The 18,873-nt window shown below is 40.6% G+C and overlaps 1 protein-coding gene across 2 annotated transcripts in view; it reads right to left on the bottom strand.

Annotated features, from left to right (window-relative positions):
* The window catches only part of Casr (calcium-sensing receptor), an 87,410-nt gene that overhangs the window by 15,867 nt on the left and 52,670 nt on the right, over positions 1–18,873 (bottom strand). For both annotated transcript variants that reach the window (XM_013515042.1, XM_005386506.2), the window contains exons 3-4: positions 14,778–15,084; positions 10,154–11,038 (exon numbers count right to left, since the gene is read on the bottom strand). In XM_013515042.1, coding sequence (XP_013370496.1) covers positions 10,154–11,038; positions 14,778–15,084 — 1,192 coding nt within the window. The remainder of the gene's footprint in view (positions 1–10,153; positions 11,039–14,777; positions 15,085–18,873) is intronic.

Genomic DNA, 18,873 nt, shown 5'->3' with positions numbered 1-18,873 from the left:
AAAAAAAAAAAAAAAAAAAAAAAAAGGCCTTTCTGTTACATGTTCCTGTCTTCTGTGATGGAAGTTGCTCTGAAATCCATGGCAAGGATTTGTCAGGGGTCAGTAATATTTTCTCTTTACATAAAAATTTAAAAACGCATCACTCTTATTTGAAGAATAGTTTGAAATGCATATATGTTATGATTTTCAGGTGTCAGTTTGTCTGGATTAGGGAATATCTAGAAACCCTGTAAGTGTATTATTCTGGGTGTGTGTCCAGAGAAGGTGATCCTGTGAGCTTGAGTGAACTAGGGACTAGGGAAGATGTGCTCCAGTGGGGGGCAACTTAGTTAATTTTCTTGTGGGTGAGGAAAATTACTCAACACCCAAAAGTTAAAGGAAGAAAGGTTTACTTTGGTATACAGTGTGTAGAGGTTTCAGTCTATAGTTGGCTGGCTCTAAGGCAGGGTGGGATGGCAGAGGGGCATCACAGAGGAGAAACAGTTCATGTTGTGGCAGGCAGAAGGCAGCAAGGAGCAAACAGCAGCAGCAAGGCAAGTTTCTTTTTCCCTTTCATCTCATCCAGGCTACAAACCTTTTGGGTGGCACCACCCACAACAGAGTGGTGCTTCTTTGTTCAGTAAATCTATTTAGCCACGTCCAGAACTATGCTAATGCCAATCAGTGGACTAATTTAGTGCCACATGCCTTTAATCTCAGTATCACATGCCCTAGATCCATCCAGCTCTGAAAAGCCGCACCAGTAAGTTCATGAGGCTCTGTGGGAGCATCTAGATACAAGTCATAACATTTCTCCACTGTACTCCAAAGACAAATGCACATTCCTTTTGCAGAGGGCATTTAGTCCATCTCTAAGAGTTGCCAAAGCCCTAACAGTCTCAGCACTGATGCAAAGTCCAAATTTAAAGTCTCCTCTGGGATTTAAGGCAAACTTTTAGGTGGGAGCTCCCGTACAATTGAAAAGAAAGATAAACACTTCCAACATACAATGGTACAAGATAAAAATTCCCATTCCCAAAAGTACAAACAGGGGAAATAGAAAGGACTGGGGACAAAAGAAGATCAAAATCTAGCAGAGCAAATGTTAAGTTCTGTAGTTTCATGTCCAGCTTCCAGGGAAATCTGTTGCAAGGTGTGAACTCCAAAGGGCTTGGGTGGCTCTGTCCTTTTGGCACTGTCAGTTGCCGTTCTCATGGCTTCTCTCTTGGGATAACTTTGCTTGCCCCTTTCAGCTTTCCAAAGATGATTCATGTTGCTGACTTCTCCAATTCACTGTGATCTCCACTGTACTTTTGGCTTTACACTCACACTTTATACACTATCCTCTCAGGGACACACTGCCTGGTCTCCCAGGCTTTCTTGTGAAATCTGAGTGGAAATTTGAGTAGAAGTCTGATCCCACAACACTTTCATTCTTCATGCACCTAAAACCAGCACCATGTGGACGATGCTAAGGTCTGCCACCACTGGAGCAGTATCCAGGGTTCCTTCTGTCTTGGCTGTTGGAGTTGAGTGCCTGGATTGCTGAGTACCATGAACCAAATCCTGAGGAAAAAATTCCCTGGATAGCCATCATTCTGGAAAATGGTGTTCTGGGGTTCTCTTCTTTTTTTTTTTTTTTTTTTTTTTTTTTTTGTTTTTTCTCCGGTACCGAGAACCGAACTCATGACCTTGCGCTTGCCAGGCAGGCGCTTTGCCACTGAGCTAAATCCCCAGCCCCCTGGGGTTCTCTTCTGATAGGAAAGTCTTTCACCTTTGCAATTTTCAGACTGCAAAGATGAAGTTCTGCTGGTTCTTGTGATGTCTTCTGGTCATCTTTTGTATTGTCCTGTTTCTTCTCAGTGACCAAGTTCTCCTCAGCTCCATCTTTGTAGTCCACCACTTTAGTGGCCCTTCCTTTATGGCCAAACTCAAAATGTTTTAAATCATTCCTCTGAGTTCTATGGTCTTGATTTTCAATATAGATCTGGCCAAAAGCCCCAACAGTAGTCATACCAGTGCCTCAACATTAGTGTGCCTTGAAATTTCTTCCACCAGATTAGTCTGCTGCCCTTAATGTTAGTCTTAAGCAAAGTCTCTGGACTTTGCAAAATGCAAACAAATTTTCTGCCAAAGCATAGTACATATCATCTGGAGCCCAAGAGTCAATGCAGTCCTTCTTCCCAACAGAAACCTCCTGATCCTGGTCATCATTAGCTGAATTTCTATCAGTATTCTGGTCTTCTTAGCTCTGAATAGAATCTCCCATCAAGCTTGGCTTATAGCATTCCAAGGCTGATCCTTCAGTTGGCATCTGCAAACCTTTCCAAACTCTCTGACAAACCAGTTTCAAAGGTCCCTGAACCACATAGTCAGGTATGATCATAGCAATGACCCCACTTCTGTTACCAAACTATGTCTTAGTTACTATGCTCATTGCTGACACCCACAAGTCAACACTTACAAGTGAAAGGAGGAAAGGTTAAGTTTGGCTCAGTTTGTGGAGGTTTCAGTCCATAGCTGGCTGGCTCCAAGGCAGGGTGGCATGGTAGGGGGGAATCACAGAAGAGAAACAGTTCATGGTGTGGCAGGTAGAAGGCAGCAAGCAGCAATAAGCAGCAGCAAACAGAACAGCAGCATCAAGACAAGTTTCTTTTTTTCCTTTTATCTCATTCAGGCTACAAACCTTTTGGGTAGTGCCACCCTCACCGCGGGTGGTGTTTCTTTGTTCAGTAAATCCATTCAGCTACATCCAGAACTATGCTAATTCTAATCAGTGGACTAATTTAGTGCCATACACTCAATTCTAGTATCACAAACCCTGGATCCAGCTGATTTTGAAAAGCTCCAAGCTTTGGAAGGACATCTAGATAAAGCCATAACAGAGGGATCCAGTTAGCTGGGGAACAGAACATCAACACAGGAAGGAGGTGAATTGTTCTCCCTCCCCAAGAGTGGGGATATACTCATCTCCTACCTTGCACATCAGCAGTCTAGGTTCTCTAGCTTTTGGGCCCAAGAATTTATGCCAACATCCTCCTCTCCACATTTTCAGGGTTTTCACTTCAAGCTGATAGTTACATCTGGGCATCCCTGTTCTGAGACCTTCAGACTTGGGCTGAGTCATGCTTACAGCCTGTCAGTATCCCCAGCCTATCTATCCATCATAGAACTTCTTGGGTGCCATAATCATTCACATAAGGCGGTTGCCATGATACACAGACACATTTATGTACATATCAGACTGGTTCCCTCTGTCTGGAGAAACCTAATACAATACATAAATATAAACTGGACATGGTGGTACAGGCATGTAATACCAGTACTCTGGAAGGCTGAGGGAGGAGGGTGGCAATTTCAAGCCCAGCCTGGGTACTTTAGAAAGTCATTAAGATCCTGGCTCAAAAACAAAAAAAGGGCTGTGGATGCAACTCAGTGTGAAGGCCCTGGGTTCATTCTCCAGCACCAGAGGGAGCGGGGAGGTAAAACTAGAGTAGTTACCATAAATTTCTTTTGTTATCTTCAGGTTTCTTGGTTCTTAACATGCCTCTCCCCTTTTTGCCATCCACTAGTCTCTGCAATGAAGCTTCCTAGGCATCAGGGGTAGATGGAAGAAGGGAAGGTAGAATGAGATTAAATAATACTTGGATGGTCATCTTTGATAGTGGCAGATTAGACAGAGAAGTGACTCCAAAATTGTCAGTGGCTATAAGCCTTTTGCATTGCTATTAGCATGGGCTGGAGATTTCTACCATATTCCTAACTTGAAAGAGAAAGGAAGCCATCAAAAATAATGTACTTTTTTGTTGATATTAGGGATGGAACCCAAACATACTAGGAAAGGGCTCTACCACCGAGCTATATCCTCAGCCTTTTCATCGTGAGATAAGGTCTTGCCGAATTGCCCTGGCTGTTCTTGAACTTGTGATCCTCCTGTCTTAGCCTCCTGAGAAGCTTGGGTAAAAGGTGTGTACCTTTAGGCCCGACTAAAAGCCATTTGCTTAAATGTTCCATATTACCATTAAGGAACTCATTCTATATACAAAGCTAGATCCATATACTGTAAGGGTTCAGCTTGACCTGACTGCAAACCATCATAACTGCTATAGTTGCCCCTGAGTAACCCTAGATATTTCCCCCACATAGTTTGCCAGTGTACCACAGGTAAGCAAAACCATTAGAGCACCACGAGGAGCTTCACAGTCTGGACTCTGGCATTGTCAGTGCTGAGAATGTGCCTGATTTCCTGGACATTAACTTGAGATGATGCAGTTACGTTCCAGTGTGAATAAAGTCACTTTTGTCCTGACAATCATATAAACCCCCTCCTTCAGACCCAAATAGTGGGAATCTACTAGTCTTGGTGCTACTCAGACCTATACTTCTGCCTGTAAGTTCCCAATAGACTGCACTCTGTGCAATCCTGGGTGTGTCTGTGTCCTTCCTTGGTCTCACTGGACATTGAAGCCAGTAATGTTACACCGGGACCAGAGTTTTCTAGAACAATACATTGTTGGAATCGATCAAAAAGCAAATAGTTGTATAATATCCAGTGTGTGTTCTGAGCTGTGCTGCAGAGATACAAGACGCTGTCTAGTCCTCCTGGAATTTACATGTGGATTAGTGTGATCAAAGATAAGACAAAAATATCCAGTGAAATAGCAAACACTGCAAAATAAAATAAAGGGCCAAGTACAGAGAAACTTAGAGAAAATGGAGATTAAAAAGTATTGAAATGTGGGCTTGTGGCAAGACAGGGATTTGGACTGGCAAAGGGTAGAGGGAAGGGAGGGGTTAAAAACTGTGGGAGCAGCTTGGAGAAAAGCATAATATCAGGAATAAAATGACACATTATGGGGGCAGTAAAGAGGCTGGTTCTTAATAATTGTGTGTGTGGTAGAGAGCAAGGGGGAGCACAAAAGCTAAGGCAAAAAGAGTCCAGATTCCACACCAAGAAAGCATGGGGCTAAAGAATAGCACAAGTTGAGACTGCTGAGACACAGGAACCCTCCATGCACAGCTGATGGGGATGGCAGGTGAGATAGCCACTTTGGAACAACGTCCTACAGGTCCTCAAAAAGTTAAATAGAGCATTACCACCCAACCTAGTAATTCTACTTGTCTGTGCATACTCAAGAGAAATGAAAATACATACCCACCTAAAGACTCATACACAAATGTTCACAGTAACATTACGTATAAGAACCCCAAATGGAAACAATCCAAATGTCTACCGCTTGGATAAATGAGTGTGATCTATTCATACAAAGAGACATTATTTGGACATTAAAAGGAAAGAAGTACTAGTAATAGTGCAGCATTGTTGAAAATGCAGTATTAGGCTAAGTAGAAGGAGCCAGTCACTTTATTTTATTCTGCAGCAATTGTTATTTCACTGGATATTTTTGTCTTAAGTTTAATCACACTAATCCACACGTAAACTCCAGCAGGACTGGACGGTGTTTTGTATTTCTGCAGCCCAGCTCAGAACACACACTGGAAGGAGCCAGTCATTTTATCATTTCATTTGCATGAAATGTGCATGAATGTCCAATCACCTAGGGTCAGAAGGTAGATTATTTAAAGATGGAGGTATAGAGGGCCTAGGGAGTGATACCTAAAATGTGTAAAGTTTTGTTTCATGTAGTGAAAATGTTCTAAAATGGATTTTAGTCATGGTTGCATAGCTCTGTGAATATGCTAAAAGTCACTGACACTTTAAATGAGTGAATTGTATGTTATAGAAGTAATATTTCAATAAAGTTGTTATATAAAAAACAAGGCATGGAAAGGTATTTAGTAAATCCAAATATGACATCACTGGTGGAGCTGACGTTCTTCAGTATGCAGGAACCTTAACAACAAGGTCACCTGTAGGATATCTGGCCTTGAGAGCTGATGAATGAGACACAGCAGGTCTAGCTTCACAGGAGGCACAGAGACAAGGACATGCAAAAGGGAATCAGTAGCAATGCAAACATCTTATCCAGAGAAAGAATTCTATACCCACAGGGCTGAGGGTAGAGCTCAGTGGTAGACTGCTTACCTGCATCTGCAAAGTCCTGGGTTCCAGCCCCTGTACTGAAAAAGAAGAAATTCTACACCCACAATTTATTTGACCAAGCTGCTCTGAAGCAGGCACTATTTTATTACATTTGCTTCTCAAATGATTTATGAAGAGCCTGAATTTTAGCGACTCAAACTATGTCTGTCCAGCACTTGGTTAATAGAGAAGATGTTAAACCTAGAGGTGTCCAGCCCTCCTAGGTGGACAAGTGGTCCCTAGAATGAGGATTTTTTTATCAGTCTGAGGATAAAGGCAAATCAGAGAAGGCCAATGTAGTGTCTGCATTAGTTGAAAAAAAACAAGCACATAGAAAGCCAGTAAAAATATTAAAGACTTGGACAACAATACCAACCAATTTCTTCTAACTGATATTTATACAACACTTAGCATAGCAAAATTGGTATTTCTTTTAAGAGCACATAGAATATTTATTAAGATATACCATATTCTGAATCATAAAGCAAGTTTCAATAAACTTAAATATATTCAGATCAAAGTATGTTCTTTGCCCCCAAATGAGAAATCAATAACAAAGTCATTTAGAAAATATCCAGAAACTTGGAAACAAACACCCACCAAAACAACAACGACAACAAAACCCAAAAACAAAAACAAAACCCAAAAACAACAACAACAAAAAACTTCTAAATTAAAGTAAGGGCCAAAGAAGAAATGAAAAGGAAATCCAGGAGGTATTTTGAACTGAATTAAAATGAAAACACTGCATATCAAAATTTTCTCAGACAATATTTAGAGAGAAGTTTATAGCCATAACTGTCTGTGTGAAGAAAGGCCTTAAATCAATGACCTCAGTTTCCTAGTTCACAAACTAGAAAAATCAGGGCAAATTATATTCAAATAAACCAAGAGAAAATGAATAGTACAGATTAGAATAGAAAACAATGAAGTAGGAAACAGAAAAATAATAGAAGAATCACTAAAACTCAAAGCTAGTTCTATGGGCAGATCAGTAAAACTGATGAATCTTTAGTCAGACTAATGAAGAAAAAAGAATACCTATTTTCAGTGTGAGGAAGGAGAGAGGTGATATCATTATGGGATCTCTAGACATTCTAAGAATAGTATGAGAACATTAAAATAATTATAAACAAATCAATGCCAGCACATTTGACAATCCATATTATATGGACAAAGTCTTTGAAATACATAAGCTATCAAAGCTGACTCATAGATAACTAGAGTGGCATAATACCTCTTCAAGAAATTACATTTGTAGTTCAAAATTTTCCCACAAAGAAAATCACCAGCTTCACTGATGTATTCTACCAAACACTTAAGGAAAAAGAGTACTGATTCTATCCAAATTTTCCAGAACATTGAAAAGGAGGTAATGCTGCTCAATTCATTCTGAGGCTAGCATTATTCCTATACCAACACCACACAAAGCTATTGCAAGAAATTAAAAATATACATTAATATTCTTCATGAACATGGAAGAAAGGTTGCCACAGGAGATTTTATTAAATCAAACCCAGCCATGTACAAAAAGGAGAATACATTGTGACCAACTAGGGTTTAATCTCAGGAATGCAAGATTTGACTATATTAATGAACTACAAAAGAGTAATCATATGATAGTGTCAGCAGGTACAGAAAAAGCATTGATAAATGCTTGATAAAAATTCTCAACAGCTGGGGATATAGCTCAGCGGCACAAGCACCTGCCTGGCAAACACAAGGTCCTGAGTTTGATTCCCGGTACAAAAAAAAATTTCTCAACAACATGGGAACTTTCTCACTGTAATTGTAGCTGATAATTAGTTGTTAGCCCTCCCTAGAGCTCTAATCCCAGTTTCCTATTTTTATGTCCTCTCTAAACGAATTGTGCCAGGACATATGTTTTACCTGGGCAAAAGTCTGTGTAGTGGACATTTTAATTTTTGGTTGCTTTGTTCCTATTTCTTCTTCCTTGTGAGAGCAGTCTCCTAATTTCACTTTGGAGATGAACTCCACCCTCTCTTTCTGTGGTATGAAAGCACTCCTAGCATCAGGATTGGATTTGTGGCCCAGACTGGTCAATCCACATGATGTCTGGGTCTTTTACTGGAGGTCCTGGGAAGTAAGGACATCCTGGCAAAGGCTGAAAAGAACTAATCCTGGGCAATAAGGAAGAGAGAGAAGGAGATGAAGGTATCTAGAGGTCCCTGAAATACTTCTGAGACTTTTGACAACAGGAGCTACTACATTTCCACTTTTTTGTTTGTTTGTTCAATTTGGTCTGTTTTCTTGTTACAGCTAAAAGTCCCAATCTTTACTATAGCCTCCTCCTGCGCTCCCCACCCTAGGAGATCCAATATCTGCTTGATAGTCTGAGTCTTATCTCTTGTCTGGGAGAAGTTATTGAGGAGCCAAGTTCCCACCAGAAGCCTCTTTTGCCTTCAGCCCCACCCTGCTCTTGTAGGCTTTTCAAGAGCTTGGACATAGATGTGAAGAGAGGAAGTACAATAGTATTTACCACCCCCAAATTGTCCTTTTTTATTCCTTCTACTTAAAATCCTACACCATAGCATCACTGCTCCTAAAGTCTTTTGTAGTCTTTGACCTTCGTTTGAGCTCCTCTGTCTCCCAGGATAGGGATTCAGTGTGAAGAAGTAAGCTTTGAGTATCCTGCAGAAGTTGGAAACTTTGGGCAACTTGGGTGAGACTTTCCCTTATAAGAAAGACTGCATTTCTGATCTGAAGCTCTGTATCGTTTCTAATGTTTTTTATTAATTGTTACTGTCTTTAATTGTTTGATCAATCTTGCATTCTTACATCTGGTAATCTGAGTAACTTCGCTGAAGATAATAATATGTAATATAACAAGCATTGTTAATTCCTATCATCTTGTTTTGAAATCCTGCATTGTTTTTGCTTAGCTGATTAATTTATTAGGAACATACTAAAATATTGTAATAATCACACATCTGTTTAGAGCTCAAAAGTTTACAAATTGCTTTCATATATGTCATCTCATGTCATTTTCCAAACACCTAGGGTGAACAGTAGGCCAGGTATCATTAGGTCCTTTTAGAGAGGAAGAAATCGATTTAGAGTGGTGACCCAAGGTCGCAAGGGTCAGAATGGGGTGCTACAGAGGAAGCTGGGGGCTAGATCACTTGACTCAAATTCAAGGAACTACCACCCTATTGTATTGTCTTTCTGATAGGTTAATCTGGAATTGAGAAAAACATACAAAGAGTGTAAACCATAGTTTGATTGGCAAAACTAGGACCATATGCAAGACAGGAACAGCTATAAAGGGTACAAGTCAAAGACTGTTTTCTTCAGAAGTTTTACCAAATGAAAACCATGACGGTATCCCTCCTATGTGTAATTGAAAACTAGAAACTATAAAATGAGCATAGACCCTTTACTTAAGTTCTGATTCTATCAGTGATTTCTTTCTTTTTGAGACAGGGTCTCATTATATAACTCAGGCCAAGGCCAACCTTGAACTCACTATGTAGTCCATTCTGGCCTTAAACTTGTGGTTATCCTCTTGCCTCAGTCTCCCGAATAGTGGGATTATAGGCATGCACCACCACACCCAGCTTCAGTGCATCTCTTGAAATGTTCAATATTGAATTCTTATAGAAGCGTTTCCTTTCTGCATCACGATATGCTTGTGTGCTTAGGTTGTGTTTAGTTCGCTGGGTGGGTGGTTTAGCACAGCTGTGAGAAATACAAAGGCAGAAGTAGTATGTGAACACATAGCAGGAGTTTTATACCCCTTAATATACTGCATGCACTAAGCATTTGACAAATACTGGTTACTCACAAGGGAACGCTATCTTTAATCAAGGCATTAAAAAAACGCACCATCTCGCATTGAATGTGTCCCAGATTTGAAAATGTTTAAGGGCCATACGTTAGGGCCACTGGATTAATGAACAATTGAGCTGTGGCATTAAACAGTTAGTTAAAGTAATCACTATCAATTTTGCAGAAGTCAGTTGCTTAGACATTTGAAAAGATCCCTTGAGTGCACAATTACATTTAGTGGCCTCATTTAGATACTGCCTTTCTGAAGTAACTACTATGTCTTGCCTGCATCAGTCCACTTTGGCTCATTATGTGGTGAGCTACTATCTAGGTTGCACTCACCTGCCACGCCTCCACCTTCTTGATGTCTGCACAGGAGCCATTGGTGAAGAGCCCTCTCCCAGGTAAGCAGGTATATATGTCCTGCAGGGCGTGGGCAATGGAGTAGACCGCTAAGTACACGTTGTAGGATATCCGTAGATGTGTGTAATCCATGTAAGGGGTCTCAACACTGCTGATGTTCTCCTCCCCTGTACAGAGGGGTCGGAAGGCAGTGGAGCTGTTGCTTAATTTGATGCCACCTTCTTCATGACCTCTCAGGAAGGTGTCCATGGGTAAAGGTCCTTTAGCACCTTCTTGGAGGTGGCAGTTAAATGTTTCTTCCCAAAACTCCTTGGCAAAACCATTGTGGGCAGACTTCCTGGGATGGACTTTCTGCAGAAATTCCCGGAACCCTGGGATCTGACCAGCCTTGAGAGCAAACCCAATGGTGCCTCCCACCACGTGGAAGTACTCAGGCATGGCAATCAGGGAGGAGCTGGCCCATGCCTCGCTGGCCAGCCAGATCCTGCCTGTGATGTTGCGCTGGACGATCTCCTTGATGAGGGGTTCTAGGTCGGGGCCGCTGGAGAAAACGACGATGACCTTGGCTGTGGAATTCTGGATCACCTCCACCACATGCTGGATCTCTTCCTCATCAGAGTACTGGGAGATGAGCTCGCTGAAGTCAATGCAGATGTCCCTCTCCTCAGCTTCCTCTCGGAACTTCTCAATGCCCGGCCGGCCGTAGTCATCATCAGCTGCAATGGTACCTACCCAGTTCCAGCGGAAATACTCGATAATGTCTGCCATGGCTGTGGCCTGGTGCTCATCATTGGGGATGGTACGGAGGAAGGACTTGAACTGATTCTTGTTGCTGAGGAGTCTGCTGGAGGAAGCGTAGCTGACCTGGAAAAAAACCAAGAACACAAAATGAATGAATGAGGGAGGGAGGTCCCGGCTGAATCTCAAGGCTTTTGTAGAGGTCGTTTTTTGAGCATAATTTAATCTCATTTCTCAGATGTGCTGTTCACTGTGGGCAGAATAAAAGGATGAGGAAAACCAGAATCTGTTCCATCCCAGATGGAAACCAAACACCTGCCAGTTTACGGAGGCGCTCCTAGCTCCCAATGGGTGACTCTTCATGATGCTACCTTCAAAAATGGGTCTGGCTGTGCAGCTGGCCCAGCAATAGTGGGACGTACTTACCTTTTCTGGGGTACTCTTTAGGCACTCTCTCATGTGTCTTCTAACCTTCTCTGCGTCGCCTCACTGGTTGTAACATATCCATGTACACACCTGCCTGCTGGGCTCGTGTTCTGATCTGAACATCACAGCTTCCCCTTACTGTGATGAGCACTTTGCTCATGAACCTCCTCTGATCAGGTTTCCTATGGGTTATAAACTTAAGGCTCTTCAGGAAAGCTCCAAGGATTTCCTTTTCCTGGTCTGCCCAGTTTTTCTCTTCCCATCGTCCTCCAGTTGCCCCTCATCCTCCAAATATACCCCCTCCCCATACTTCAGGTAAAAGCAATCTTAATTACAGTAATTTCTGAAAACTGTTTATCTCCATTAACCTCTTTAGGCTCATTAGGCTCAATTCCCCTGTACCACAACAGCAATGAACATCATTCAGTATTGTTAGAAAAAATTCTCTCCTCCCCTGACTCCTTTGTGGTTCATCCACCATTCTGAGTATTTTTTCTTTGTTGTGATGGCCAAGTCCACTTGACAAACAGCTCTCCCGAACCTTACAGAGGCTTAAAAGAACCCCTGAAGAAGCTGCACTGATATTTTCCCACTGTGTAAGGCACAGGCAGTTCTACCTCTGCACATGGGTGTGTACCACCAAGGAGAGAAAGCTGCGCCTTCGATGTTAAGGCAGCACTGCCTAAAGTGACCACATCCCACTAGTAAGTGCAGGGCTCCCCGATGCTTTTCCTTATCATGGTATAGAGGACGGGATAAATGGAGGATACTGGTTATCCCTGGTGAATGTGCTCTGACTGCTTCATGCCCGCTTGGACATCTCAGAGCTTGAGAGGATTAGTAACCCTTGGTGTTGGTGGGCGCATGGGTGGTGCTATGCTCACCACGGCTCACCGGTTAGGGAGCTCAAGTTATTAGACCATCTATTCTGAAGAACATCTTCACTCTTTCTGAAATTTCCTCTAGGAAACAAAGTACTGTTTCCTACCTCTTATTCTTTAGTTTTCTAGAGAGTTTTAAAACTTAACACATGTTGAAGAGATTTGTGGGGATACACTTTTAATAATTCTTGCCAGGTAAAAAATTAGTTTTCTATGTTTAATGCTTTTACATAAAAATTTCCAGTATGCTTTTTTTTGAATTCAATGAATGATGTTGACATTAAAAACCTAAAAGGGATTGATTTGTGAAAGAACAGAACCAAATTTGCTAAAGGGTACGCATGATTTTTCTGACAAGATTTTTGATTTCAGGAGCTATAATAGGAAACTGACATTTTTCCTTTTATCAGAGTAAGCCCTTCTTGCTCTACCACACAAGTTCATGAGGCAGGTGGTTGGATTAAGTAATTTGTTTGGATGTTACTGGTTTTTGAAATCTCTGCTTGTTAACTCAAATAACAGGCCTCTGAATCAGAGTTTTGCAAACACAAAACCCACTATTTTGTAGGCAGAATCGCAGCTTAGGTTTTGTCTGTTACCTGGAGGTCCATCTATGATTACTTGCTTCCTTGATATCCGTTTGAAAAATTGACCAAAAAGGGTTTTAAAGGGATACAAATTAAAAGCACAAATGCTTCTCATGAATATGTTCTCTTGAAGAACATATTTATAATATTTGACCAGTTTTCAAATGGTCATCTATAAAGTGGGGTAAACACTTTCTGCCTCCCTCGCTGAAAAACCCTTAAAAATATACAAGATTTTTCTTGTTAGAGAGAAGAATTTCGTGAATGATTTAGAAAACTGCTCTAACTATGGTTTCTCTAGCTGGTCTGCTTTGTCCATCCACTTGGTGGCGTGACTGGCATAGGAAACGCCACTGTGCAACTGACCCCTCCCTGCAGAACATTGTTTCCCAGCCCTGCTGCAAAGAAGAATCTGCTGGAGAGCTTGTAAAGCTCCAGAGCCAGGCTGTGTCTCAGCTCAATTAAGCCATGATCTCCAGGAGTGGGACCCAGGCATGAGTACTTACTAAAGTGAAAGATTTATACAACCTGAAGCAAAACCAGAGTACAACATGAGTATCTTAAAAACTCCTCAACTGGCTCCAACTGGTAGCCATGGCAGAGAACCATTCCTCTAGACAAACTAATAAAAGTTTGATAATCATTACTGTCTTCTCAGTACTTCTATAATTGAAATTCAACTTTACCTTATCTTTCATTTAAACCTTGCAGAAGGAAGACCCTTCCTTTCCTGTTTTTTTGTACTTGATAGTAGTTACCTCTTATGCTTGTTGATTAAGGGGTACCAGATTATTTTAGCCGTGTATTTAAAATAATGTTGCACAGTATGCTAAATTTAAATATGCCCAACACATTCACTAATGTAGGCTTTGTCAAATCAGTCTGGCACAAAAGTTACAAAGCCAGAGCTTCCCCATGGGGAACACCTTTAATTCCCTGAAGTAAAGATTCAGTAAATGGTGAAAAGGCTTTTTCTGTTGTCACATGTATCTAACAGATAATGACTCTCACCAAGAGTCTTCCCGACAGAGAAATGTGAATTTGTTAAAGATGCACTTAAAATGCAAATGTTGCATATTAAACATTGAAAAAATAAATGCAAAGGGTAATTTATAATTCAATTTAAAAATTGATATGAAGGTTAAATCACAATTGAGCTGATTCTCCTATCTATGGACATTTAGGTTGTTTCCATGTTTTTACTACCATAAAGTGATGTCACACAGCTATAGATATTAAATGGAAAAAAGGTTTTCTTTACCATGTTAAGAGGGGAAAATCAAGTAATAAAATGGCATTTGGAGTTTCCTGTCATTTTTAGGGTGGAAAAATGCAACACTGAATAAATGTTTACCAAAGCACTTGCTTCGTGAGCTGTTAGTATCTGAAAATGAAACTACCTCCCCATGCAGGCTCAGCTCTTGCCCTATGGAGATTGCTTGTTCTTATGCTCTATAAATATTTGTCAAATGCACTAGACTTGTCGCCAGTTCTTGAATGAGCAAGACAATCATTAAGTTCCTGTTTTGTAAGAAACTGTGCTCTATTTATCTCTGAGCTAAACTTTTAACCAGATGGTAAAGAAGTAGATTTTGAGGAAACAATTACAAACAGATATTTTTCATTTCAAAGTTGGGATTTACATAGGATGGTCTTAGTCCTTCTAGTAAAAGCAAAAGCAAAGTCATGTGCTAAAGCACTGAGGAGGAAGATAAATAGCTAAACCCTGGGGAAAAGAGACAAGGTTGTGTACATACAGTGTACATTTGAAGGATTCTGGAAGAGTACGTTTAGTTGGCACAAATCCCAAAAGGTCATGACACAGTGCTCCCATTCAACTGAAGGTCTTTGGTGCCAGTGTAAATCCAGAGAGGGGAAAGTAGCAAACTTTATGTCCATAGGTATGACCTGCACCCTCTCAGGTCTGCTCTGTCACTCCTGCCCACAGTATCCACGTGAGAAAAGCCCTACCTGGGGGATGTAGAAGAGCCCCAGTAGATTGGCCACCGCGGTGGAGACGCCAGAGCCGGTTGCTCCCACCACAGCGATAGTGGAGGGGATGTGTTCTGAGCAGTTGCAGAACTCATCCAGGTTCAAAGAATCAATTTTGTTCTGGGCAACAAAACTCAGGGTGGCCTCCAAGGCCTTTGAAACAGTGTTGCACGTGTCGAATATCCTGTATCCCAGTGTCATGTTAGGAAGAAGGGTCGGGCTGCTGTTGATCTCCTCTATGGCAAATATCATGGCTTGTAACCAGCGAAACCCACGGAAATTATACCTGGAAGAGAGAAGCAGAGGACGATGGGAAGCTTGCTGGTGAACTGTCCTGGAGTAAGGGCTGGGCAGAGCTGGGTTTGAATCATGGCTCTCCTACCCCTGGGTTTTATCCTGGCTTGTTGAGACTCAAAGTCCTCTCTGTAAATTGGGGGTGCCACTTGCCTCTTTAAGATGGCTATGAGGATGATGACACGAGATAGTAGGTAAAAGTCTCACCTTGGTGCCTCTCAGAATTAAGGAGCAGTAATGACAGAGACTGTTGTTAGTGATTTACAATCTTTAGTAACCAGTAATATTCTTCGATATTAGTAACTCACTGAACCATTTATTTCTGCCTCCACTAGTAGAAAATTTGCAGTGGTTGATCTGAGCTTCTTTAATAAAAGTAACACACATATTTAACAGGAAAAAGGACCAGGGAAAATATAACCAGATTAGGATATTAATATGTGGGAGCCTAAAAATAACCTCAGCTCTGCAGACAAGACATAAATTTAGATTATGAGATTCCTGGAGGTCAAGGAGGAAATTTTGAGAAACAAGTGATCTCATGTCTGTAAGCAAACAAATGAAAGGTGTCTAACATGGTGGTTATTTCTTGGGGGTGGAAGGAGCATTAAAACCGTGCGCTTATCATATTTAAAAATGAACACACGCTGCTTTTCAAAGAAGAACACTATTTTAAGGAGAAATCAAGCAAATTAACAAAAACCAATAGAGTCAGTGATACAGTTCTCACACGATCAGCAGCCCTTGGAGCCATGGGAGGGCTAAATAAATGTGCTGACTCAGAGTGTCCGGGTTCACAGGAAGACCGCTGGCAGGGTGGCCGGCTCTCCCTCCGCACTGTGGGTTTCTCGACTTGAACTCAGTGACAGGAAGTCAGAAATCCGATCTGTTATCCTCCACTGCATTGATCAGGCTCCTCATCTCACTGTAAATATGACATTTTCTCTTCGCTTCTTTATGTTTCCTTCATTTACTTGTTTTTTAAAAAAAGCTATTACTTTTATTAGTACATTTTAGATATAGATAAAGATCACATTCATCATAGGGAGTTTGTACCTGTACATGATATATCTTGATTCTTCATTATCCCCATTCCCCTCCCCTCCCTTCAACCCGTCTTGCCCTCCCTATTTACAAAAACTGTTTCCATTTTCCCTTTCTTTTCTCTCTTTTTTTTTTTTTTCCCTTCCTTCCTTTCTCCCTCCCTCCTACCTAGTTCTCCTTCCCATTTGGACATTTTCTTCCTATTTCACAATATCTATTATACATTTTGGTCCTTATTTACACTTTTGATTTCTCATACCAGAGAAACTGCAATATTTACACATGTCCAGTTTATTTCACTTAAGAGTATGGTCTCAACGTGAATCCACTTACCTAGGAATGTCTCATGTTTATCTTTCTCTAAGGGTGAGTAGTAGTACTCCACTGTATTAAAAAAAAAATCTTTTTTTATCCATTCATTGGTTAATGGGCATTTGGGCTGTTTCCAAGATTTAGCTATTACAAACTGTGGCACTATCAACATGGGTGTGCATATATTGCTGTGATATGATGCCTTTGATTATTTCAGGAAGATACCAAGAAGGGGAATAGCTGGGTCAAGTGAAACCTCTAGTTCAAGCTTTTTAGTGTGTTCTTTTATTTTGTGGTCCTAGGAATTGAACTAATGACCTTGAACTTGCCAAGCAGGTGCTGTACCACTGAGCTGTATCACTGGCTAGTCTTCATTTTTTGAGGACTCTCCACATTGATTTCCACAGTGGTTGCACCAGTTGGCATTTCCATCAGCAGTGAAGAAGGGTCATTTTTTCTCCACAGCCCCACCAGTGTTTGTTCTTCATGGATTTTTTGATAATAACCACTCTTTCTGGAGTGAGATGGAATCTCTGTTATTTTAATTTGCATCTCTCAAATGATAAAGGATGTTGAACATTTTTTCATATATTTATTTGCCATTTCTACTCTTTCATCCAAGAAATGTTTACTTTTTCCAGATGCCCATTTTTGTTTTTTTGTTTTTTGTTTTTTTTTTTTTGGTTTTTTTGGTTTTTCTCCGGTACCAGGAACCGAACTCACGACCTTGCGCTTGCCAGGCAGGCCGTTTTGCCGCTGAGCTAAATCCCCAGCCCCTGGATGCCCATTTTTGGATTGGGTCTTTAAATTTGAGGGTGTCTGATTATTTTGAGTTCTTTATATATTCTAGATAAGAAGGGTTAGGGTTAGGGTTAGGGAGTTAGACAAGGAGAATCTGGCAAAAACTTTTTCCTGCTCTGTGGTTTATCTCTTCACCCTGTTGGTGGTTTCTTTTACTGTGGAAAAGCTTTTTAGTATGATGACATTTCAGTTGTTGATTATTTGTAATATTTCGCATACGACTGGGGTTTTGTTCATAAAGTTTTTGCCTATGCCTAAGTGTTCAGGAATTTTACATACTCTATCTTCCAGCAGATTTAGTGTTTCTGTTTTAATGTCTAGATCTTTGATCCATTTTGATTTTAGTTTAGTGTATGGTGACAGACATGGGTCTAGTTTTAGTCTTCAGTGTGTGGAAAGCCAGTTTTACCAGCATCATTTATTAAAGAAGCTATTTTTCCTCCAGGGAAGGTGTTTGGCCCCTTTGCAAAGATAAGGTGGCTGAGTATGTTTGGAATTGTTCCTGCGTGTTCCATTGATCTTCACATCTATTTTTTGTTTGTTTGTTTGCCAGTACCATACTGTTTTATAGCTTTGTAGTACAACTTCAATTGGGGATTGTGATGCCCCCTGCCTTGCCTTTGTTGACCAGAATTGTTTTGTTATTCTAGGTCTCTTCTGGCTCCAAGTGAGTTTTAGGATTATTTTCTCTAATTCTGTGAGATATGCTATCAATATTTTGATCGGGATTGCATTAAATCTGTATAACGATTTTGGGAGTATGGCCATTTTCACTATATTGAGTCTTCCTACCCAAGAAAAGGGGTATCTTTCCATTTTCTGATATCCCCTTCAATCTCCTTTTTCGGGGTATTATAGTTGTCAAAGTAAAGGTCTTTGACTTCCTCTATTGGATTGATTTCTAAGTATTTCATTTTTTTTGATGCTATTGTGAAAGGTGTGGTTTCCCTCATTTCTTTCTCAGTGAGTTTGTTATTTGTGTACAGGAATGCTATTGATTTTTGAGTATTGACTTGTTATCCAGCTATGCTACTGAATTTGGTCACTAATTTTTTTCTTTATGTTTCCTTCATTTATTTGTTTAATTACTTGGTTTTAACCTGAAAAATTATTAAGATATATTAAAAAGTTTTCCCTATATAAAATCATTGCTAAGCTGATTTTGCTATCTTTTTTCAATATACTTAAAAATCATATTATCTTAAAGAAGTGTCTTACTTGATCTTAGCTCTGTATATACATGGTATATACACCACTCTGCCCAGAAAGTAATGACATGGAATATTTGTCCACATGGGTCATATGAAAGATACAGTCAACATAAATTCTGCACTTAGTTTTTCTTCTTGCATAAAAAATATGTGCACACATTATCTAATATACTGGCTCTCACTAGAACATAAACAGAAATCCAGTGTTGAATAATCCTGCTTTTATTTCATTTTCCAGGTATCCAGAAGATCAAAGGAAGTGCTGAATCCGTTCTAGAAGTTGCTAGTCTCAAATAGGAAGTGCTACTTTCTCTGAGAAGCTGGGTCAGGCCTTGGAGGGCAGTCATGGCTGCTGATGTCCCAATTAAGGAAGTGATACAGTGTCATTTACTCAGAGGAGGTCACACCCTCCT

This window comes from Chinchilla lanigera, unplaced genomic scaffold (genome assembly GCF_000276665.1).
Source record: "Chinchilla lanigera isolate Chin_1 unplaced genomic scaffold, ChiLan1.0 scaffold00026, whole genome shotgun sequence".
NCBI lineage: Eukaryota > Metazoa > Chordata > Mammalia > Rodentia > Chinchillidae > Chinchilla > Chinchilla lanigera.
This window is presented reverse-complemented; position numbering and strand designations above follow the sequence as displayed.